General features: G+C 39.9%; 1 protein-coding gene across 2 annotated transcripts in view; it reads left to right on the top strand.

The window, feature by feature from the left end:
• Positions 1-1596: 1596 nt before the first annotated feature.
• The window catches only part of TBC1D4 (TBC1 domain family member 4), a 110305-nt gene continuing 87000 nt past the window's right edge, over positions 1597-24901 (top strand). The window contains exon 1 of one of the 2 annotated variants that reach the window (XM_084506346.1): positions 1597-2203. In XM_084506346.1, the coding sequence (XP_084362472.1) occupies positions 1733-2203 (471 nt within the window). In that variant the 5' untranslated portion in view covers positions 1597-1732. The remainder of the gene's footprint in view (positions 2204-24901) is intronic. The other variant, XM_084506347.1, reaches the window with a different exon arrangement.

The raw sequence follows: 24901 nt of genomic DNA, 5'->3' as shown, positions 1-24901 counted from the left end.
CTTGTATAAGAAGCAGTGTGGCCAGCAGGGCTAGGGAAGTGATTGTCCCCCTGTACTCAGCTCTGGAGAGGCTGCACCTTGAGTACTGTGTTCAGTTTTGGGCCCCTCGCTACAAGAAGGACATGGAGGTGCTCAAGTGAGTCCAGAGAAGGGCGACGAAGCTGGTGAGGGGCCTGGAGAACAAGTCCTACGAGGAGCGGCTGAGGGAGCTGGGCTTGTTCAGCCTGGAGAAGAGGAGGCTCGGGGGTGACCTTATTGCTCTCTACAGGTACCTTAAAGGAGACTGTAGTGAGGTGGGGGTTGGTCTGTTCTCCCAAGTGCCTGGTGACAGAATGAGGGGGAATGGGCTAAAGTTGTGCCGGGGGAGGTTTAGGTTGAATATTAGGAAGAACTTCTTTACCGAAAGGGTTGTTAGGCATTGGAATGGGCTGCCCAGGGAAGTGGTTGAGTCACCATCCCTGAAGGTCTTTAAAAGACGTTTAGATGTAGAGCTTAGTGATATGGTTTAGTGGAGGACTGCTAGCGTTTGGTCAGAAGTTGGACTCGGTGATCTTGGAGGTCTCTTCCAACCTAGAAATTCTGTGATTCTGTGATTAGTACGGCGATGGGAAGGGCAATGTCTGAGGTCTTTCCAAGTCCCGGTGTTAAAGCTGAAAACTGCAGCAGATTATCCATAAGCCAAAATGCATTCAACCAGAGAAACTAGCAAAAAAATAGAAGAGCGAAGATCTTTGTGCAGTAGATGAGCACAGTTGCTTGTCACACTATTGAATAAAACACCACTAGCACATCAGTTTTGGCATCAGTTCTGTTTGTTGTGAGTGATGTGGCTGGCTGTTACACAAACTCTCTACCCAAATTATGTAGCGTGGGGTCTCCAAGAAGAGATGGTGTAGCTCTTCAGCCCAAGCTACTGACTTTTCTAGAGAGCAGTAGGGCTAAAAGGTTTGCCATAACGCTGCGTTACGGGGAGTTATCGCTGCTGTTCCTACCAACGTGAACACAAGGGCAGTCACTGCATTTGATAATTACAAGATGGATACGGATGCTGTATGATTAGAAAAGCTTCTTTCTCGGAGACCAGTTACTCCCACTTACAGTAGGTGGCAGATTTTACACTGTCAGATGTTATCGCGATAGCGAGGGAAAAAAAAAAAAAAAAAAAAAAAAAAAAAAACAACCTAGAAGCTCAGAGCAGGAAAAAGAAACCTAGAAAAAGATATTTAGAAAACAGTTTTAATTTAAAGTGTGACTTGAGGGTGGCTCGGTAGCAAGGCTGGGCCGGGGGGCACCAGACGAAGTCCCGCGGGAGGGAAAAGCCCCTGGCCTGGGGGAGCCGCCGGAGAGGAAACGGGAGTAAAATAAAATGAAAACAAGAATAGAATGGGATTAAAAAAAAGAACTAAGATGAAATTGAAGTAGGAAAAACCCCGGCAGCCTCCGCACCTCCTTCACACACCCCCCTCCCCCGGGTGACCTTCCTCCCCTTGCGGACCTCCTCATCCTCGTCCCCTCCCGCTCGGGGCGTAGCTCCCTCGCTCCTCCCCGGGGCGGTGGGCGGAGGAGGAGGAGAAGGAGGAGCGGAGGGGAAGGACAGGACGGCGGAGATCCCCCCAGTCCTCGCGGGCTGACCTGAGCCGTGCCGAGCCGTGCCGGGATGCGCGCTTAGCTCTGGCCCCGCGCTGAGCTCTCAGGCCCTGGCGGCCGCACCCGGAGCCCACCGGCCGCGGCCATGGAGAACCCCCCGGGGGTCCAGCCTCTCTCCCACCCCCTGCAGCCCTCGGCCGAGCCGCAGCCGGCGGCGGAGAAGCGCTTCAGGCTGTGGTACGTGGGCTGGTCGTGCCTGGACCGCCGCACCACGCTGCCCATGCTGCCCTGGCTGATGGCCGAGATCCGGCGCCGCGGGCAGCGGCAGGAGCCCGGCGGCTCCCTGGGCAGCGGAGTGCCGGCCCGAGAGGTGCTGCTGCTGCTGGGGTCCCCCACGCTGCGCTGCGTCCCCGCCGGACCCCCCAGCCCCGGTCCCGGGCGCCCCGGCAGCCCCGCGCCCGCCGTCTTCATCTTCGAGCACAAGGCGCAGCACATCGCCCGCTTCGTCCACAACAGCCACGACCTCACCTACTTCGCCTACCTGATCAAGGCGCAGCCCGACAACCCCGACTCCCCCATGGCCTGCCACGTCTTCCGAGCCACCGACCCCAACCAGGCGAGTGGGGGCGGCTGGGGTTGGAGGTGGTCGTGGTCTTGGTCGTGGTGTCGTTGGGGATGGTAGTGGTGATGTTGGTCGTGGTATTTTTGGGGATGGTAGTGGTGGTCGTGGTGGTATTGGTCGTGGTGGTGGTGGGGATGGTGGCAGTGGTCGTGCCGTCAACCGCTGCGCAGCAGCCGTCACCTGGGACCAGCGGGCAGGACGCCCAGCTGTGCCCAGGCACGCTCCCTGGTGCTCCAAACAGCCCTAGGTTTGGGTGGAGGCATTGTTGATAAAGTGCCAGATGGGGGGAAAAACAACAAAAAACTGAACAGCAAGACCGTGTTTTTCTGACTCCTCAACAGGCTTTGGCTCGCGCGTCAAATGTGGAGCGGCAGGCTTCTGTCTCCTCCCTGTTTGGAGTGCGGTTTGACAATTGGGTTTGGTTGCTGGTTTAGCGTGGTGGCGGCAAGAAAAGGGCCTTTGGTTGAGAATACCTTGGGTGAATAAGTCAAGACACCTCCTCCCAGTTTTTCAGAGGCACGTATAGAGAAAAAACGCATGTAGGTGGACATACTGGAATTTACCAAAACGACTCATCTTACTGAAAGTTTTTCCTTTATTAATTTTGATTTGAGCAAATGTGCTGCCAGAGATTGTTACGTTGGAGGGGTTTAGATTACATACTTAGCTGTGGCTTGAGCCATCATCAAAGATGGGATGAGAGGTATCCCGAACAGAGGTAACTGCGTTTAACTTGTTGGCAGCTGCTGCCACTGTTGTGCCCTGCCAAGGAAAAGGGAATTCAGGGTCAGGAGAGCACGCAGCAAGAGCGTGAAACTGAGGGGATGGCGTCTGGCGAGGGTGCAGCCACGATGTCCTTTTATGAGTCTGACCATATGGACTGAAGGCTCCTGCTGCTGGCAGAAGGTGTTGAGACGAATGTTATTTCTTGGGTAGCTCTGGTCTGATGCCATGGCTTTGTAAGGCAACCTCATGCTATGAGATACGGGGTGCATATCCCTCTTGCATTTGGTATTTCTCACGTTCACATTTACATTTGGGATGCTGTTTCTGATTAAACTGATTATACATCCATATGTCTTTCTTTCATTCCTCATGGAGGAGAATGTCTTTATGTGCATAGACTTAGATTTATACTACAGGTAAAGTCTTCCCTTGGAAGGAAGTTATTAGTATGAACAAATTCCCTTTTATAAATTCCTATCTTATTCTGACAGTATAGTCTAAATTTTATCTGGCAAGATTTTTTTTAACCTTTTTATCATTAATAAAAGGCCATTACAGGAGGGTTACTTGGCACAGGCTTCCAAAGAGCTGCAACAAAGGTAGTAGATACACAGCCAGCTATATGATTCACGACTATCTGATTAATGGGTAATTTATTTTTTCTCAGGTATCAAAAAGGAAAGAAATTTCCACATTTTTTTCCCTCCTAAGTTACTTTACCAACTGGAGAGGCTTGGTTAGCTAAGTCTGTGCTGGTCTCTTGATCCATGCTTAACCCTAGTTTTGATCGGATGAGACCAGGCTGCGAGTCGCTAGCTCTGAAAATCTTCTTTTGATACTCTTGTTTGTTATAAAACAGATGCCGTTCTTGCACACTTTCAGGATCTTTAAGTGCATGCATCTGATTCATCTTGGTTATGTGAGCTTCATGGTGCATATTAGTTTAGAAAGTATTTTTCACAGCTGTTATTTTAAGACGACCTCATTTTTGCTGTTGGGCCATAGTTCCTTCCAGCCAACGTAAGTTGGCACTGCTGCCATGAGACACAATCCTGCCCTCTTCAAGCCTCAGCCTCTCATACCTTCCTCTTGGCTTTGTCCTCATGTCACTACAACTGTTTTTTGTGCTGCCGCATGACAAATGGGATCAGGGAATTGGCTCGAGTTAAACTTGCTTTTCACCTACTTCTGCTGGGTTGGTCCCAAACCACTTCCCTGGTTTGCTTTGCAATGCAACACTGTATATATCAACATAGGTAGGCTGGAGGCACAAGGTAGGAAGGAGTAGCTAAGAAAAGGAAGGGTGGGATGACCTCTTCAGAGCTTGAACTAACTTCAGGCCAGCTTAAGTTGACCACAAAGCCATGGTGGCCGTGCTGTTATTACTGTTGTTGGTGGTATGAAGTTCAGCAGCATGTCAAGGTCACTCAGGAATGAAGGAAGGCTGCAGGAGCTGTCTTGTAGTTTTTGACTTTGAAGAGAGCTGGCCATAATTTTCAATGGTGGATGAAAATTACAAAAGTCAGATGGTAACATACAACTACCAGGATATTAGTGCTAGTGCTGTAATTCAGGATACAGAGTAGCTGAAGGAAAAATTTGGCTTCAAGTCCATTGCTTAGTCCACTGGAAATATTGCACAGTGTCTAGGATGCATGTGAGTTCACCATTACAGCAAAGTTAGATGTTGTTTGCAAAAGAAAGCAATACTTTCTGCAAATTTCTATAGCACATGACCAATAAAAAGCCAACACAATATATATGCCCTGGCAACGTAAGGCAGGGAGATAACATCTTTTAGTGTTATTTGCCATGACTGAAGAAAAACATCTGAGTGAAGTGGTACATCCGAACATTTTATTTGAAAACCTGCAAATTGTAGGCAAAGCTGAAAAGGAGGAGTCAGTGGATTGGTTGCTGTCTTGGAGTAGTACCTTGGCACAGCGTCAAACTCAGAGCTCAGCTGTCAGTATGGGGGTGGATGCAAAGATGCTTTTCTCGGGGGGGTGTCTCTTCAGTTACAAAAGGGAGAGAAAACTCCTGGAACTCTCTGTCTAGTCAGGGTGGGAATGAAAGTTTTTGACTTTTTTCATTCAGAACTATTGCAGTATTGACTGCTTCTAATAACTTTTTAAAGTGGCAGGAGCCAGCTGAACTGGATGAGGGTAGTTGTCTGGTTTAGTGCTGGCTAGTAGCTTCTCAATAGCAGCCAGAGGTGTGTTAGTTTTGCACTGCTGTCATTTGAGAATTATGTAGGATGCACAGAGTCTGTCTGTACACATCAGATGACAGCATTGTCTCATTTTACATTTGGCAGATTTTCTTCACAACCACAGGAACAGATTTTCTTTTAGTAAACCAAAAGTTAGTTTCTAAATATAGCAGGCATACCGTCCTCCCAGCCACCAAGAAAAGCCCTTTTGAGTAGTGTTTGCAACCTCAGTCTCAATGATTTTTTACTGTGAAATACTGAATTTATCCTGTAAAACAGATTTTGATTGAAACAGATCAATATGGTTTGACGACTGCCTGGAGTTACTTGTTTTCTGGCCAAAAGAATATGGTCTGATCTGTTTTTACTCTTTTTTTTTTTTTTTAATTATTTTTATTTGTGCTTATCTAGACTGTATGCTTTCTTCTTAGTAAGTGAGTAAGTCTGTCTTATGAGATTTATTTTTTTTAACCTGAACTGGAATCTTAAATCTAATTATACTGTAATTGCTTCTTATTAGTGAAGATAGTTACATAATCATAACCTCCTCCAGTTAAGAAAAAACTTACTTGATGTATTTTGTATGTAGAAACCTTATTAGCTGTCATCTAAGTATTGTTATGGCTTTCAAAACTAATCCAAGCTGGCCCTGAGAAGAAAACTGCTCCAATTCACAGACCTCAGTATGGTTTAGCTTTTGTGCATCTCAAACATAGCTGCAACTGCAAGTTAGTGGCACTAGGCTGTCTCAGGCCAATACTGGAGCATTTTGCTGACCAGGTGAAGCTGTGGTAAGAACTAGAGAGGTATAGAGGGCTAGAGATGAGAGCTGGAGGCAACCTCTTTGTAACTCAAATCCTTGCTCTGTAATCACTGCAAAGGCTAAAAGTCAAAATTGTTTGTCTATCGCAAGTGAGTATTAATTGTCTGTTAGATAATACATTTCAGTAAAGCAAGGCCATAGGACAGCTTGTTCTGGAAAACAAGGCATCAGTACAAAATCTCCAGTTTTAGCTATTTGAAGGAAACTTTTATGTTATGATAAGATCACACTCTGTAAGGCTTCTTATTAGCGAATGTAAGTTGGAAACATTTGAAGAAGGAAGTCAGATAGTGAACTTCGCATTCAGATTTTGTGCTTTGTTTTATATGTAACATAGGAGCATGGGCTGAATCCATGCAAATTCTTGGCATATTACATACGTATGCACAGCATTGTTTCAATCCATATGAGAACTGTTGCACAGGTTGAGTCATTGGGTAAGCTGTGTTTTAAATAGGAAAAACCAACATGATGGAAAAAGATGGGCTCTGGGTTTTGAGGGAAATGAGAGATGCATGGCTTGGTTGTTAGGTAGACCTGAGCACGCTTTGACAGCAGAGGAAAGAAGTAATTCTTTTCCATGAAAAAGATCTGTTTTCTCAGTTTTATCAAGAAAATAAGTCTTGGAGAGAACAAAGGAGAATTTTCTCTAAGATTGTGTGGGTCAGAATTTCACTCATCGAATGAGAAATTAAAAAGCAATGACTCAAAACAAAGTGAATGCTAAAGGCTTGCAATGAACGCAGAATTGTTCTGCTAGCAGCCTCATTATCTCCAGCCTGTATGGGCTACAGAGACTCAAATGAAGTCTTGGATTTTCATTTAAATAATGTCTGACCTAAGGTTTGGGAAATGGAACTGAATGTTGAGAGCTTGAGGTTTCATTTTTGTTTTGTTTTTCTTAATGACAGATTCAGCACTTTTTTTTTTTTTTTTTTTTTTTTGGGTGTGGTTTTCATTTTAGGCTTTTACAGCTATCTTTAGATTCCAGTTTTGAAAAGAAAAAATTGTCCATGATGATTTCCTGCCAAGTCCAAATTTAAGGAATAGTAAAAAAAATAAAATTGTTAGCTGTTTCTAAGTGTTGCTATGTAGCCTTTTATCTCTGATTAATGTTTAGGAAAGAGGGAATAGTTTTGAGTGCTCTCTTATCTGCTTTATACATATGTTTAATTCTCGCATTTTTCCTTTTGCAATTCCTGAAACCCAACCCATTATTCAGGAATAGAAGGGATGTTACTAAGGATTTCATTTTCCAAAGGGTAAAATAAAATATAGGATGGCAAATATATGAAATAATATAACCTCAGTGATAATGGCTGTAGGTAACACAGTGACTAGAAAATAAGGCTATTTGATTTAATGAAAGGAGCTTGTATGCATCTTGGCACACCAAATCAAGCCTGCTTTTCTGAGGATGTTTCTAAATTTTTCTGTTCTGTTTCTCAAATGTAGAGGCTGGTCCTTTCAAAAATAATTAAATAGAAAACTAACTTCCAGAAAGTTTGGCTAGCTTATGTATATGTTGGCAATAGAGAGAGCCTGATTTCTAGGGGTGGTGAAAATCTGAGACCAAAGTTAGTGTTTATAAAAGTGAATGCTAAAAAAAGGTTAGAGTTCTAAACAGTCATTGCAGAATGGTAACATAACTGACTTCTTCCCATACCTCCTATTTCCTAAAAGATGGTATAGAATCACCCTTCTTTGCATCTTTTCCATGCGTTTTCCCAATTTGCCTGGATCTCTTTGACCATCCTGTGTTTTTCTGAGGTAACGAGGTGAACGCTGTGATGAATTTCAGAGGCGAATTGTGGGGGTTGCTGTCTGGGCTGTGGGTCATGCAGAACTTATAGCAGTGTTGGCATGGTCCTCTCATGGCGCCAGCTGTCCTCTGCCACCTGGTGTTGTTTTCTCTGTGGTTTCATGTACTCTTTCTAGTTCAGAGACAAGAAAAAAGAGAAGAGTTTATTTCAGTGTAATGACTTTTGTCATTTGTCCCATATGTGAATTATGGTACCATCTACCTTCACCTGCTGCAGTGCTCTGAAGCAGCTTTAGAGACTACAGGGAGATCACTGAATAAAAAGGCCAGACCTACTGGAAGTCTTGTAGAGGTCAGAAATAAGGCAGTGATTGAGGGCAGCTGGACAGCACAATTAAGGCAGCAAAGTGAAGTGACTCAATTCTTAAACAGGATCTGTGCTTTTCTGTTCTTTATAGATTGTAATACCACATCTATCACCTTGTTTCTTCTGACACAAATAGGTGCATGAAGACCATATGGAATAGCATGGATTTACAAATAAATTGTAGCATCACAAATGCAAGATACTGTATGGTGATGTCGGAAACAAACGCACCTGCTCTGAAGGTATCTTCAAAGTGTAAAAAGACAATAGAGAACATTGGAAATGTTAGAGGGGTGCTGAAATCATGAAACGTGGAGGGGGCTGCACCAAGGTTGCAAAAAGTATGTTACCTGTTTTGTGATCACTTTCGGCAGAGAACACACATCATCTTTATGTATCAGTGTGTTCATTCATGAATATTTTTCCCCTTTCCAAGTGTTTTATTCCCCTTTCCAGGTGTTTTAACTAGGTGACAACTGGTGGATCAGCGAGTTGGGTAAATAGACATATGTGATTGTTCTGCAGATCTGAGAGTAGTCTGGTAACTCAATCTTCCTCTCAGCATTTGTCAGAAGCAAACTTGTTTGTATCATAGGGGATTAGATCTAGTAGTATATTTAGACACTACAGGGAAAACAACATTGAAAAAAAATCACCACACACAAAATAAATAAACAAAGAAAAGCACCAAGCAAACAAAAGCACATGCAAACACCTCCAAGGGGCTCACTGAAACCCAAACTGCAGTATATTATTCTCCTTTTTTTTTTTCTCTTTTTTGCATTTTGAACACAATTTTCCTTTACCAGCACAAAATCTACACATTTGAAGCTATGTTCATTCCTTTCTACTTCTCAACATCTGCGACGCTGCTTGCAATAACGTTTTATGGGCTGCTGTTTGACGTGAAGGCTCCCTAAAGCCATCCTCCTTACAAGAAACCAAGGAGTCGGTCCTGCCTCTCCTTGCTGCAGGGAATTAGGGCTCCCAATCAGAAGTTAATTGCTTGGTTCTCCTCTGGAGTGGTTGGTGCTGCTGAGACTTCCCCTGTTCTCTGAGCAGGTTCTCTCTGGGCAGAAAAAGGAGAACCATGTCAGCAGCAGGGCCCCTGGGTGTTGTTTCACCCTCCTGAAATGCAGTGTTGTATGCTTTCAGCTGAAGAACTTAAATATGGTTCTTCACGTTCTTCTACTTGGTTTTTAGTTCCTTAAAACCTGAGACATGCTTTAAAAGCCATTCTGCCATGAAGGCTGTTAAGACAGGGTAGATGGTATAGAGTAAATACGTGTAAAACATGCCTTAAATTTTATTTTTCACCTTGTGAAAGTTGTCACAAATTAATAACCATTACCTAGATACATTACAGTTCTCTTCAGTTCGAATAAGAGAGGCAAAATATTTCAGTTGATTAACTGCAAAAAGAAAAATTTTTTCTTTAATTAAATTTAGAAAATTCTGCTAGTGCTTTGACGGAACTGTATCTACTAAACCACATTTCCTGACTTTATTAGTTACTTGTAATAGTGAGTTATCTTCATCTTTGTTCAAATCCGATTGCTTTCTCACAGAATCTGTAATTTCCCTTCTTTATCATTCTCTCTCTTTGTACTTAGAACTTGAAACATTCTTTCTTCTGGAAATTTGTAAGGGTAATGTGGTGAAGTTTTTCTTGTTTTCTGGAACAACTGAAGGTGAGCAGGGTTGTACTGTACTGGGCACGTGGCATTTGCTGAAGGATTAATTTAAAATGCAAATATGACAGAAGATCCTTGTTTAGAGTTCAAACGGTGTACGAAAAGACTTGCAGAAGCCACTAGATGATGAGATAAAACCAACCCCATGCAAGTGCAGCATTTTCCCTACTCCACCATCCCTGTCACTGTGGTTTTCCCCCTCCCATTGTAGCTTACTTTAATTAAAGTGGTTTTCGGTCACGCGGTTCATTTTTGCACATTGATAAACCTTAACAAGCAGCTTGCTCAGTTATAATGGCTAGGGTTATGTTTTATTTCATTACACGTCTTGGCAAGAACGTGTAGATCTGCACAGTGCTGTTTAGAGATCTGTGATGCATCTAAAAACATGTTGTGGGAAGTAGGAATATTATCCTCTGGGGCATAGCAATGACTGCCTTCCAGACTGTTCAGTTTTGTTTTTCCTAGCAAGACCAATAAATATTTAATTTTTTTGGATGCTGATGTTAAATATATTTCATGTACTCTGTGACACCAATGTGGGTTTCCTGTTGTGTTCTTTTTGGCTTTTTTTTGTTTGTTTGTTTAAAAAAAAAGCAATGTCCCAGGAACTTTGGGAGTAGCCAGTGGTCTGTGGGTTCTTGAGTATTTCTAAACTAGGGTAACTATTCAGAAAGAGAGCAGTGAAAGTCTAGGACATGCCATGCTATAACTTGAAACATTTTTATATGCCTTCTCATGGTTTGTTTCTTGCTTTGGCTTGAAACTGGAGATCAAATTGTGGTAGAACTTCCAAATAAAAATGGAAGTAGGGTAGCATGTATTTAACAGAGCCTTGTTTGCCAGAGAGGAACAAGTTGCGCTCTTTAGGAGCACCCAGCTGGAAGTGTAGAAACAAAAAAGCTCACCAATTCTGGCTGTGCTCTGTACTGAAAGCTGGTGTGTGACCTTCACATTGATGTGCATGGGCGGGCTGCAGTAGACACAAAAAGCTCGGTGATTCCTGCCTGCCCCAGCTCTGTCACAGCATGCAAAATTATGGATTTGATAGTCTGAGGCATAGAAATTCACTCTTGCTGTTATGCAGATTAGAAGGAGACAGTATTGTGTATTCAAGTTGCTTCCATGCTTGGCAGTGGAAATAAATACCAAATGGCAGCCACCGTCAGGGTACTTTTGTGGCAATATCAGCTGTTTCAGACACAGATTCCCACACAAGCCATTGTAGTTGTCCTTAGGAAAACTAACAAACAATAAAAAAACTGAATCCAGCAAGAAAGGTAATTTAAGATGCTAATGTGTTGCTCTAGTGTGTAAATCCTATAGGATCTGGTAGCTATTTGTGGAGAATACAGCTTTTTTTTTCTAACGTTTTGTTTAGGCTTGTGTACGAGACTTTGCTTTGAATAGAGAAATATTTTTAAGAGTGTGCCTTCTGTAGAAAATACTTCTGGCCTGACTTTGTGATCATACTTGATGAGAGCTGCTTAATTTTCTGTGGGGACTGCAAGCTTGAGCTCTACACAACAGTTTGTGAAGAGGATCCGCTTTTTTTGTAAACCAAACACATTATAAATAGAGGCAAGATTTTGGCTACTCTTCAGTAGCACTTTCTTGGGCAAGCCTTGCCAAAATAGAAAATCAAGTGGGCCTTTCAGTCGGAGCAGCACATCCTACTTTATTTGAATTATTCATGATGAAACACATCCAGATTGTCCGTGACATATGTGTATGCATATGTGTTCAGATTTAGCATTGACAGAATTTAGTGTTGAGGAAATTTGCTGACCTAAACACAGGAGCAGAGTGGGAGCAAGACAGCATGATTAAAGCCAGCTCAGAAGGAGTGGGTTTACATCCTGGCACGATGCCTCCCCATGCCTCAGATTCACTCTCTGTTTAGTGCAGGGGAGAACTAAAAATAATACCTGCAGTTCACTGTGGTGGTGTGAAGTTTGCAAAATGAATGCATTTCCTCCACAGTGACCTTTACTCTGCAAAAGCACCACAGAAGGAATTGTAAAAATAAATAAATAAATATAACAAACATATCAATCCATCTGTATGAATGTTGTTTTTCTTCTTGCATTTTCTTTTCCTTTTGCTCACAATGTAGGTTGTCCTTAAATTATACAGTATCACAGTTGGGAGTGTGAGAAATGTGGAGACCAGCCCAGAAGGCTAGATTAATGAACTTGGTGTTTCTTTATGTAACCAAGTATTTTGTTTCTATGTATTCACCCACTGTTTTGCACTTCAGTTTTGCTATTTAATATAATACGCTTGCTAATTTTTGTTGTGGCTGTATGGGAATTTGAAAGGTAACTTTTTGCATTCAGTGCAAATTGCAGGTTAAAACTTCAGCAATTCTTTTTAATGACAGTATCAATAATAAGTATTTGGATTTGTAAACTTTCTCTTAAACTTTTTAATTATTTGAATTTTTCTCTTAAACTTGTAATGGAAACTCAGCCTTAGTACCATTTTATTTCTTATCTGAGTCTCAATTTTTCAGATTTGACAATCTGTTTGATATGCTTCTGTTTTGAGTTCTCACGTGTCTGCCATAAAAAAGGTCAGATTTTGAGAAGGGGATTTTGAGTCACCATCCCTGGAAGTCTGTAAAAGACAGTTAGATGTAGAACTTAGTGATATGGTTTAGTGGAGGACTGGTTAGTGTTAGGTCAGAGGTTGGATTAGAGGATCTTGGAGGTCTCTTCCAACCTAGACGATTCTGTGATTCTGTGATTTCTAATTTCTGATTTCCTGATTTCTGTGGTGCTACAGAATGGATGCTTCAGCTGATATTTTTGACTTCTGGAAGTGCCAACCTGAGGCAAACTGTGATGTATATTTACAGGCTGCTGTTTATTGCCTGTCAGGTACCTGAAGATGCACCTTCAAGAATCACATTATAAACTGGAACATTCTTACTATGCCAAGTATGAAGTTGGAGGAAAGTAAGAGAATGAAACATGGCAGTGCTAATGCATTGTTTGCCAACCCAGGCTATAATATTAGAAGCTTTTTAGATATTTAGTCCCGCTGTTATATTTTGCAATTGTACCACTGTATTTTATAGGCCTAGTATACCCTCGCCTGAAAAACTCACATTGCTCTACAGGCTTTGATGCTTATTTTGCTGATTTTAAAATTCTTGCTGTAACTCTGTGGGAAGCTCAGAATACTCTGCTGAATCCCACAGGTCGTTGCCATCCTTGTACAAATAGCCAGCTCATGCCTGCCTACACAGCCAAGTATGTAGTATTTTACACCTAATATGGTAGAAATACATTGGTAAAATTCTTATTACTATGCTACATATTTCAGTCTTTCAGGTAATGATTTAAAGCTTGCTTGCATTGATGTGATGCTTTTGAGTTGGATTACTGATTGCAAGCAGCACTACATCAAGTGTAAGGTTTAAACTCAAGATCACCTGACTTTCTTCACCAAAAGTATAAGCATTACGTATGCATGATATTCTTCTTTCTATCAGTTGTAAAGTATTTAAGTGTTTTACAACTATGAAATACATAGAAAATACTTTGTTTCAACACTATGCTGGCCAGTAAAAGCCTATAGTGGCTGCAATAAATGCAGGCTTCGTAATTTAAAGAAGTAAATTAATTCCCTTGAACATTGTGTTGCCACGTTGGCTCTCCAGCCATGCTTTGAGGAGCAGCCTATATAAATTGCAGTGGATCATTTCTCCTCAAGGGCTGCTGCTGTGTACCAACAAAAATCTGCATGGAGCTGTGCAGTGTCTGCCTAGGGCTTACATGTCAGGCTTGATTGCACAGGGTCAGTTTCAGAGGACTGTTTGGTCAACAACTTGAGACTCTAGAGAGAGAGCCCTGCTCTTCAATAAGGAGCAGTTTCCAAACTCTGCCATAATTGTGCAGTGTTTTCCAATAGGACTGCCAGCTGCTGGAAGGTCGTACTGTTTTACTGCTCTGGAGCACGTTTCAGGCTTTTATACTGTCTCATGTATTATCCTACCATCAAGTACAGCAGTCTCTTGCTATTACTCTGTCATAAAAATAATAGTCTTGAAGTTTCTTGTTTCTGCTGGTACTGTTCCTATTAAAATGTCAAAATATCTTTCAGCTTGATTTAATAAGCAGGTGGATAAGGATGTGACATGTTTCTAATTCAGATTCAGTACATGGTGCTACTGTCATTTGCAGCCCTGCAGAGACCTAAGGAAACATAACTATTTTTGTTGGCACACGGATTTGCTGGCCTTGTTTGTTGTTCACACCAGGAGCATTTCTCAAGAGGAACACGTCTGTTAAAGGCTTGTTTTCTCTACTTGGTGCCCGTGAATGGCCACAGTGAAGTCAGGGTTAGGAACTGCAGCATAAAGATAAGGGGAACCTGCTACAGAAATCAGAGCTGCAGAGCTAGAACAGTAGGGGACACAGATCACTGCAAGATCCCTTATTTGTTGTCAACAGATGCATTAGTTCTCAAATTTGCAGTCTTTTTCAATCTTGTTACCATATGGGCATACAAGGCTACTGTTTATTATTTTCTCATGTCATGTCTCTTGCTCTTCCGCTTTTCTCAGCTCCTTGAAGTGGTCCCAATCCACCATTTTATCTGTTTGATGCAGGAGTTTTCACTACTGCATGCAATACTGTTAGCTGTGAAGTCATGATTCTGGCCATGGTAGGGGGGGAACCCCTTTTTCCCACAACCCTGCTGGCTTCAAATTAAAATTTTAAAGAAAGAAAAAGCCCAGCTTTACAAAAAAAATGTAAAAAAGTCTGGCTCTTATACATTTGTGTGCAAGTCTTGGTTATTTTTTTTCTCTTGGCATTAACCTATTTTTTTAATGTATTTTTGAACAACATCTGTTTATCGCACAAAAATTTGAACAGAAAACACTTGGAAAAATAAGCATGCATGAGGGTACTTTCAATTTTAACAGGGCTATTCTAATGTTTTTACTGGCTTTATATTTGAAATTTATTATTTTCACCTTCACACCCTTTCTGAAAAGACACTACCTGGCACACACTTGTTTTTAAGTCAACACCACGTGGTTGATAAGAAGTGAAAGTTAGCTTCCTTTGTGATCAGGTCAGTTGGATCACGTTTTAGCAAGAGGATATGGGGAATAATAAAAAATAAATAAAACAGCAACCTGCGGTGGAGGAAAAAAGATGCTGTGCTGTATGCTAAAAGGCTATAATGTTAGCAGGGTGACTCCTGGAGCATGACACGAGCAGCTGAGTCATTTATTGCTGGTACTGAGACAAATTGCTGCTGGCGGATGCCTGTTACTGCATGGCTGCCGCTGCAGCTGGTAGATTGCCTGGGTGAGAGCAAAGCAAACTTGAGCCCGGTAGGAACTGCTGTGAGAAAGTAAACTCAAGATAAGTGTGCTCTAATCTCTGGAACATTTAATTGGTTCAGCAGCATTTTCTAATGGCTGAGCTTTTAAAATGTGCAAATATTCATGACATTGAGATAATCACGGATTTCTAATTTATTCTTCTGTATGAATCCACAAGTAGTGGTAGAAGAGGACTTTTTTTTTTTTTTTTCTTTCTTACTGTTAATACAGTTATGGTTCATATATCAACTTGTAAAATTAATATCTGTCCTTGAAAGTGTCCTAAAAATTACTTCTGTGAATCTTAATGTAGTACAAGGCTGTCATTGTAGGTCACTATCCTGATATTTTATACATCAAGTAACGTTTGAATGTGTTTAATATGAACCACAGTGTATCCTTTCCCTGCAACTGAGTAAAATTAATTCTTTCAAAAATTTATGTTTAATTTGTGGTCTTTGAACATTATCTCTGCTGAAAGATTTTTTTGACAGATTAGTTGTTGATTTTTTTTTTTAAAGCAGGCCTGATGCCTAATGATAACTATCTTTGTAGCTCTGCTAACTATCAATCATTTCCATATTATTTCCTGTGATATGTTTGAAAATTGTTTGAAATTTTATTTGAAGATGAAGAGGACTTGTACTTTGATTAATAATGCCTTTGTCCCTCAGCTCCCAAATGTTTTTTACCAAGCAAACAGGCTCAAAACTGAGCATGAAGAATATCTCCCAAGCCTTTGCCCCAGCACGTTGTGGCAACACAAAGAGTTTTTAATGAGCCCTCTGTTTTTTCTTTGGTCTTTAAGAAACTGGCAAATTCATCAGGAGTTGAAACAGTATTTCGTGGAATTTCAGAGTATCATTTCTATTCCATTTCTGAGATGCTTTGGCAGCATAGTTTGAAATTTTGGGGTGAGAAGGAGCAATTCCTTTTCTCCATTAGGGAATCGCAGTGCTTCCATGGAGATGCTTATGGTCTGCTGGATGAGTCAGCTTGGAGGAAAGGGAAGGTGGTAGTGACCTGCTTGGTGATCAGACTCCTGTGTAATGAACCAGTGACTCTGGCAAATGTATTTCTTCCAGTTCTTAAATCATGCTGTTTCTAAAAAAAACAATCAGGGCTAGTTGCCAGTTTGCTCACAAATGTAGCATTGCAACTTTACAGACAAAATAAAAGCTATCTATGACCTCTTAGGAGTCATACCTCCCAGTAGCCATGTAACCTTCTGTCTCTTATCCCTGTGGTGCTATTTTTCCTCTTGGCCCATCTTTTCTTAATCTATCTCAGACAGTAGCTGATTGAGAGGTTTTACTGTCATAGTTATTCATTTGTTGTTTTGCTTTGCTGAAATCTGCACAGGTATAGTGACATGAGGAAGTAGTAGTACAGGAGTAATTTATTCAAGTAAATTACTTCTGGACCCTGACAAATTAAAGTACCCCAGAGAGCCAAACCTTTGCCCATGTCTTCTGACCGGTGAGCTCAGGGTGCTACAGTATGTCTTCATCACACATTTCATCCAGTTGTTTCTGTTGAGCCAGACAATCTCCGTCTGTAGTAGTTGAGTATATGACAGTATACGTCAGTGCATACCTCCTACTCCAATCCAGGTAGTATGAATGAAGAAATGTTGTCAGCTGTGGAAAGAGAAAATATTACCTACATCCAGAAAGCACACGTTTTCTAAGGGTGCCATTGCATGTAAATGTACTTGAATGCCTCAAGTATGGATATTCAATTCATAAAAATATTTCTCTGTGGCATTGCAGCTTTTGTAGGTTGGAAATAAATTTATCTAAGTAGAGTAGATATGATCTTTTAGAGATTACTAAATTTAGAGGAAAGTAATGATTGTGTGTAATTTATTTTTTTTTCGGCCTTTATGTGCAGAATGGTTATTGGGACTATAAAAAAGATTAGATATTTGAAGGAATAGACTGAGTCACCAGTAGTGGTTAATAGCCCAGATTGGCAAAAATGTCTCTCTAGAACCTTTGGGGAGATCTAATGCCTGCGCATTTCTCTAGCTTTTTTTGTGAAGGATGATTTTGTCTCTGTAAAATTTCTCTGCAGCTTCTACTATCATTATGTTTTCTTCACTATAAATGACTTCCACTTCCTCTTTGGATTCTGAATATTTGACTTTTTATGTAAAGAATTGCACCTTTCTCTGTGCACCCCAGCACAACAGTATAAAACACAAACTTCCACACCTTGCAAAAACAAACACATGGGAACATCTAGACCTTGTAAAACAATTTGGATTCTATCAAGCATAACTTAGTGCACTGGATTTTTCTAGCTGGTTCTGTAGTTTTGCATAAAGGAATCTGCAAATGCAATACTTATGGCTGCTTTGAACAAAATGAGTCCTGTTTCAATGAATATAAACGTCCTGTTTGTGGGACAGATCTTAAAATATTCAGCTCTCTACGTATCATGCAAATATTTCATTTCCTATAAGATTCAAGATCTAGATCCCTTGCTGAGAACATGCAGCAGGGATCATATCTGTAATTTCTAATAAAGTATTTTACTTAGGGTTATTTCCCAGTTTAGAAACAACCTTCCCTATGACCTTGCAGTCATGCTGCCTTGTTCTGAGCTGCAGTTCCTGGTTTGACTCAGGATGCAATTACCCTGTGTTGCAGCTGGGCTGACTCTAAACGTACCAGCTATTGTGCAGAACTCTGCTATTTTGGTAATACTGAATACGCTTATACTTAGAAGTGATGATTCTTTCAAATCTTATTTCTAAAGGTACAACCCTTCAGGTGTTCTTATAAAAGTCTAATTCAGAGTTCAAGGAGTTTCACAGAATCACAGAATCACAGAATTTTCTAGGTTGGAAGAGACCTCAAGGTCATCGAGTCCAACCTCCAACCTAACGCTAACAGCCCTCCACTAAACCATATCCCTAAGCTCTACATCTAAGCGTCTTTTGAAGACTTCCAGGGATGGTGACTCCACCACTTCCCTGGGCAGCCTGTTCCAATGATTATGCACATGAGTTTGCTCATGTGCATAAATTTTCCAGAAACTGGCTGTAAGCCTGAAATTTGACTCAGGGTTAATCTGAAGTTCAACATAGATAGGACTCATTTCTCCATGAAGGCTATCAGATATATAAAAGATTATTGTACATTTTAATTTTTATAGAGACTTTTTTTTTTTTTTTGAAAAAATGTATTTGTTAGCTGCTTTGAAATGTGCTTAAATAAGAATGTATCTCAAAAATCACCTATCCTGTTCCAGCAGACATAGTTTACTTTACTGTGAAGTATCAAGTTCAAATAAATACAAAAATATTCTATAAAGAAACTGTTACTTCTGTTACTTGCTTTACCACACTCAGGTACTTGAGGGCTTGCTACCAGATCTTTCTTCCAAATATTTTTTGATAGATTGCAGTCTTATGTGACATTCCCATAATGTGTTGAAAAAGTTCTTTTACCAGAGGTATCCCATAGACATTGATGGTGAGGGTCTCTTTCACAAAGTCCCTTTTTTATTGCATGAGTCCCTGAGGATGGCAGAAGGTACAAATAAATAAATAAATCTGTAGAAACAACCAGATCACATTTTTTTCTTTAATATTTTTACCAAATGCTAAAAATGTATTATGCATTGATGTACGTATTAACTGCTTCAAAGAATTTTGTGAGCTACTTATTACCATAGCATCTGAATGTTTAACAAAAGTGTTTTTAAACTGTTACGTTTGTGAGAAAAGGGAGAAGGTGTCTCAATTTAAGAAAAAAAAATCCCAATAAGGGATTAACTGAATAAAATTGGAAAATACCTGAATGCTTGATTTCAGGTGTTTAGAAACCTCCTTATCAAAATGGCTTATATATCCAGACCTTATACAAAGTTCTGTCCCAGCAGTAATCCCACAGCCTTCCAGCTAATCAGACTCAGCACCTTATATTCGTCACTCAGAACCTGAGAAGCACTCAAAGTGTTGGACTCATTGGTTTAAGCACTTTGCCTAGCACCACAGAAGACAACAACAGTAGAAGAAGAGTGATAGTCTCCTTCGCTACAGTTTATCTTCTGTAACTACAAATTCATCCTCTATTTCTACTTTCTGTTCCTCAGACCATGTGCAACTAGCTTGCTTATTCATGGAGCAAGCGCATCCTCCACTGTGGTTCTGGTTCATTCTCAGATCTTGCCCACTGTTGACGGGAATGAGCCAGGGGTTTTGTGGAGAGAAAAGCATCACTTAAGCTACCGATCACCATTGCAGTATGTATACACAAAGTCCAGAGCAGTTGCACAATCAGTGCTCTGTCTTGATGTTGACTTTGTAAGCTGGGTAGTTATACATATGTTTTTGTATGCACAACTAACCTTTTAGAGAAAGCAATTTAGAGAGGAAAAACAAGCAAAAAAGCAAAAAAACAAAACAACAACAACAACAAAAAAAAACACAAACAAAACAAAAAACAACCGAACCACCAGATCTTCATGAAAGAAAAAGCTGATACTTACAAAATTTGTAAATAACCTCCCTATAACCTTCTGAGCTAGTTAGATAACGGATGGCAATAGACAACTTTCATCCCCCAGTTTTAATGGGGGTGGGGAGAACATGTTTTTAATTTTTCCCAGACATTTGCTGAGGGAAAAAAAACCATTTCAGATGCTGGGATGAGAATCACTAAATTCTCTTTGTTCTCATGTAAAGTGTTCTGCTTCCAGCTCATCTTTGCCTAATCCTGTTGCTTTGCCATCGTACCTCCTTCCCAGTTTGCAGGCTGCTGCAGCTCTGCTTGTTTGCACTCAGTATGACTCAAACTTCTTAGATCTTTTTCTGATCTCTGTGTTTTTGTCAGTGTTTTCTTATTGGCGGTCCTTGGTCTGTCATGGATCTTCATCAATCTTTTGTGCTTGTTTTTACCTTATTCCTCTGTGAAGTGTCTGTTATTTCTCAGCTCCCTCTGCAATTCCTTTTCTTTTCTCAGTCCCCTTTCCCTTCCTACTCCCAAATTTGCGGACTTTCAGTATTGCAATGTAATTAATTTCAGTCTCCCTTGTCCCTCTGTCCCTCTCTCACAATTCTTTCTTTCCTCTTATAAACCATAGCCTCTTTTTACCCTGGTTTCTGCCTGTTTTGTTCAAATTCTGTCCCTGTAGCACTCAAATCAGAGGCATTCTTATAGAGCCAGTTTTCCTAAAGATTGAATAAAAGTACTTAAAGGATCTGCTGAGCATCCACGGATTCTGACCACTTATATATGTATTTATTATCAAACCTCTGTTAGCCAGTACCTTGCAGAGACCAAACTAAAGAGTTTGAGTATCCAAATGCTTTGGAGGAGTTGCTTGCAGTGTGTTTTGAACAGGAGCCAAAACCCAAAGACAAGTATATTTCTTTCTTAGTTCAGTGACTGAACTATTCTGAAGATACCAGCCCAGAAAGCTGGACAAAATGGTGATCTAAAACCAGAGCCTTGCAGCATGAGCTATTGGCTAACCTGTTCAGAGAATTTATTATTTTAATTTGCTGAACATGTCATTTAGTTCTTCCTGCAGATTACCTGGGTGAGGATACTGTCTCTTTTTCTTTTTCTGAAGATATTTTCACCTTAGAAGTGATAAGAATTTTACCAAAAATATGAGGGGGGGGCTGGATATGTGTTATGAATTTATTTAGTCTCAGACATGAGTATGTGGAAATGAGCGATTATGTATGTTGAAAACATATTCAGATTAACATAGTGAATGTTTCCATTTTGTGATTGAGGTTATAGCAGAAGAGAGAGCATTGTGAAAGGGAGTAGGAGAAACTAAAGACCCACTGTTTCCCATTATTACTTTGAACATTAGACAAATATTTCCATCTCTAATACCAAAATACTCATTAGCAAAAAGCCCCATATTTCCCTGGGTGGTACTTACAAGTCCATAATATAGAATGATAAACCAATATTTGAAATTCTGCTGACCAGTAAAATCGATTGAAAGCTCTGCTCTTTCAGAAAAGACTGTCCGTCCTATGGACACAAGCTAAATAGCTAGGGTTAGAGTTCCAGCTCATTCTAAAATCTGGATGCTAAACCTCAGGTGGATCTACGGAAAGAGTTGAACAGATCAGAAGATAACTAATTTACCTCTTGTCAGAGCCCAGGTTTCTCATAGGAGAAAAGCAGAGCAGCAGTTCAAGCCAATATTAGGTGTATTTTTTTCAAATGTGGTAAAGAGGTCTATGCTCATGCTTTATTGACCCTTGTTAGATATAGCAGGGTTACTCCTGAAGTGTGAGTTTGTCTGGAGACAAATTTCCCACTTTTTTCACTTAAAAGACAGCTTAATACTGAAATCCACAAATGTGTTTTGAGACTAGCAAGTGGAAAACAGAAATTGTTCTTAAAAATAGTGGAGTTCCTTTGAATTTACCAGGGCATTGCACTTTAATGACCACAGATTTGGAGGATGACTGTTTTTGTTATGTGGGTATTAGTGCCTGGCTTCTCAAATGTTGAGATTTCTAGTGCTACAGATATTCATCTATTTAGAACTGTTTCAGTTCATTTCAGTTCATGAAAGAGCATCTTCCTGGTGTGGCAGTATGAAGGCTACAAAGAAGTGAACATCACCAGAGCTGAGGCCATCTCTTTTGCCTTAAGAGTAGACAGTAAAGGCAGAATGATGGAGTTATATATTGTATGCAGTCTGGTGAACTGGCAAAGCCCATATATGTGTTGTCCATCGCTGAGCCTGCTACTGAAACGAGATTTCTCAGAAGCTGCTTTTCAGGTCAGGGTAAAACTAGGAGGTAATAGCATGGTTTAGCCACAAGCATCTCAATCCAAGAGCATTATATAAATTCCCTTGATTTTATGGAAAGGATGAAAATCTAGTCTATTTCCACAATATTTCAAAACAGCAGATCTGCTATGTTAGAGGTGCTAGGAGGTACTAGAGTTAATGAATTCCCTATTCAGTCCAGTAAAAGTAATTTTTATTTTCAAGAAATAAGTCTTCCAATAGTATTAAAATTAATTTCACAGCTTAAATGACTTCAGACATGCTTCTTCACTAAAGATTGTATTACCCTTTCTGTTATAGTCTGTAAAAACTTCTCTTGGCTATGTTTGAATTTAAGATACTGTTATACTGGTCCATTCCTCATTGAAAGTAACTGGTCTAATTTTTGAAACTATTGTTCCTAATAAATGCATGTTTATCAAATATAATTTTAAAAGGGAAATGATTACTCATTTACTGAATTTAATTATAGAGGACACCTTTTAATAGCCTACCACTTAGTAACTGGTCTAAATATATAGTAGCTACTTTCTAGGCTGTTAACATATATTAAGGGCAAATAAGGTTCTCTGTCAGAGAAATTAATAGAAGCTTTTATAGAAGATCTCCATTTATCTGAAACTAAATGTAAAATTCCCCAATATCCTTTTGAGACAGATATTGACTATTTTGAGACAGATTCCTATGATTTCTTCACACCTAGATTTTAACGCTTATATTACATGTAAATACAGATATAATCTGGGCACATTCTTCAGTTACCTGCTGTATTTACTGGTAGTGACTGCTTAGTCTCCCTTCATTCTCAGATTATAATAGAAAAATTGCAACAATTTTTTAATCACTAATGGACATTTCTGAATTTGAAACAATCAGTTTATAGAGGCTGAATTTGGGACATTATGGACACATAAATGAAGTTCAGTATAATGGCCCATATACTTTATTTTAAAATTAAGCAGAACCAGCTCATTTACTTGACATCTGTTGTTAATGCCTTTTTTTTTTCTTTGCATCTAAATGACATCCTACACTGCAAAGCTGCAAAGCACCATATCCTCACCCTTTCACAAAGATTTTTCCACTGACATTAAATTTTCAAAAATTTAATGAGTCTCATTTCTGAATTTTTCTATGTTCATATATGCACCAAAACTGTGGTATATGAAGAGAGGAGACATTTCATTCATTAAGATTCCTCCAGAGTGTTTTCTTTAAAGACGGTTAATGACACAAAGAGGTTTAGAAACCTTTGGAATAGACTATGTGATAGGAACAGTTGAGTGTTCAACAGTTACTAGCATAGTGTTTTACTCAAGCCACAACAGGAAGGAAATTTCCATGGTTGCCTTACATATCCAGAAGAACATCAGTCTATTTTTGTTGCTCAGTGCAAGTTTTGTATAGTTTTAGTGTAAGCTGAGCAAAATGGCTCTGTCTTGCACAAATAAACTGCACAAATTAGTTTATTCTGTTTTTCAAATAAAATATGGATGACAGAGATATGTCTATATGAGGAAAAATACATAGTTGTTGCTTTTTGGTGTCAGAAAATAAACTGGGTTCTTAGTTGGTATTTGTATTACAGGAAAGCCAGGAATGTTTTTCAGCTCATGAATCTGTTTTCTTCTGTCCATGGCATAAGGTCATGGAATGAACCCACACTGTAGGTTTATTATTGCCATATCTTAGCCATTTGTTGTATATTACAGAAAAGGGAATCTGTCTTTGGAAATGAGGCATACCAAAATAAATCCCTTTTCCTCAGAAATTGGACTTGCTTTCCTACCAGAAGGTTTTTCATCGACTTTCTGCCTGGTTTTGGAAGCAGCTGTTTGGCAGGCAGCCACTCCCAGATTCCCAGTGTGGAAGGATCCAAGTCACGTCCCAAATCTGTGACGCTGGTCCCCCAAACACCAGTCCCCAGTCCTGTCTTCAGAGTAATGAGTCAGAGCACGAGCATTCCTGACATGCATTTCCTTCACTCATATGTTACAACCGATTTAAAAAAAAAATGTTGCACATATTATAAATTCACATTGTTTCAAGGTTGGCAGCATGGCACCTCAAGTCTTTGGTAGGAACACCAAAACACTTATGTGAAACGTAACCTCCAGGCACCATGGACAAATAGTGTGTTATACAAGAGCTGTTTCTAGTGTATTAACAATTAATGGCTGTGTAGAAAGTTAATCAGGAATAAACACTGTGTGGTGCTAAGATAAAATAAATCTGTTCTCCAGTAAACATCTGTATTTTGAAGAGTTCCCCAATTAGCTCTAAAACTTGTTATTTAGGTAGGCAGTGGCCTGTAGAGTAGTTAGAGAGGAATACAATATTTTTTAAGAATTGTGTTGTTTACAGGGACTGTTTTTTTTTTTTTTTTTTTTTTTTTTTTTTTTTCTTTGACTTTTCATCTTTGATATTAAATAAAAAAGTAAATGTGTGCATTTACTTTTCTGCGCTTTCAGAGGTAAGGACAGGTAATCATTCAGGCTGATGAACATACTGTTTAATCTCAAAAAATTTTAAGCTAATTGAACTTGCAAATGCTTATTAGAGAAAGCATAAATTTGCCCCAGAGCTACTTCAAAAACAAACAAACAAAAAACAAGCAAACAAACAAAAAAAGAAGCAAACCCACCATTAGTGATGCTTTTCATTTGAAAGTTGATGCCTTAAGGTCTGAAATGTGCACTCCTGTTTTTCACTGCAGGTCGCACACTTCATTTTAGACTATTTTAAGCTAACATATAGAAATAATGAGTTTCAGTACATATGTAGGTTACTCACTGTGAAGTAGTAACTGTAGTATGTGTGGTCTAGGATAAAAAGCAAAACACTATGAGATTATGTATATAGCTTGTTCTACCAGTAATGTCTCAAAAAGGGATGATATTGTTTCTCAGACTCTGAAAATTTCAAGAATGTCTAAATAAAAATTAAAAAGATTGAACAGGAAAAATACAGTAAGACAAAAAGTT

This window comes from Aythya ferina (genome assembly GCF_964211825.1).
Source record: "Aythya ferina genome assembly, chromosome: 1".
NCBI lineage: Eukaryota > Metazoa > Chordata > Aves > Anseriformes > Anatidae > Aythya > Aythya ferina.
The sequence above is the reverse complement of the archived record's forward strand: the minus strand, read 5'-3'. Positions and strand labels throughout refer to the sequence as shown.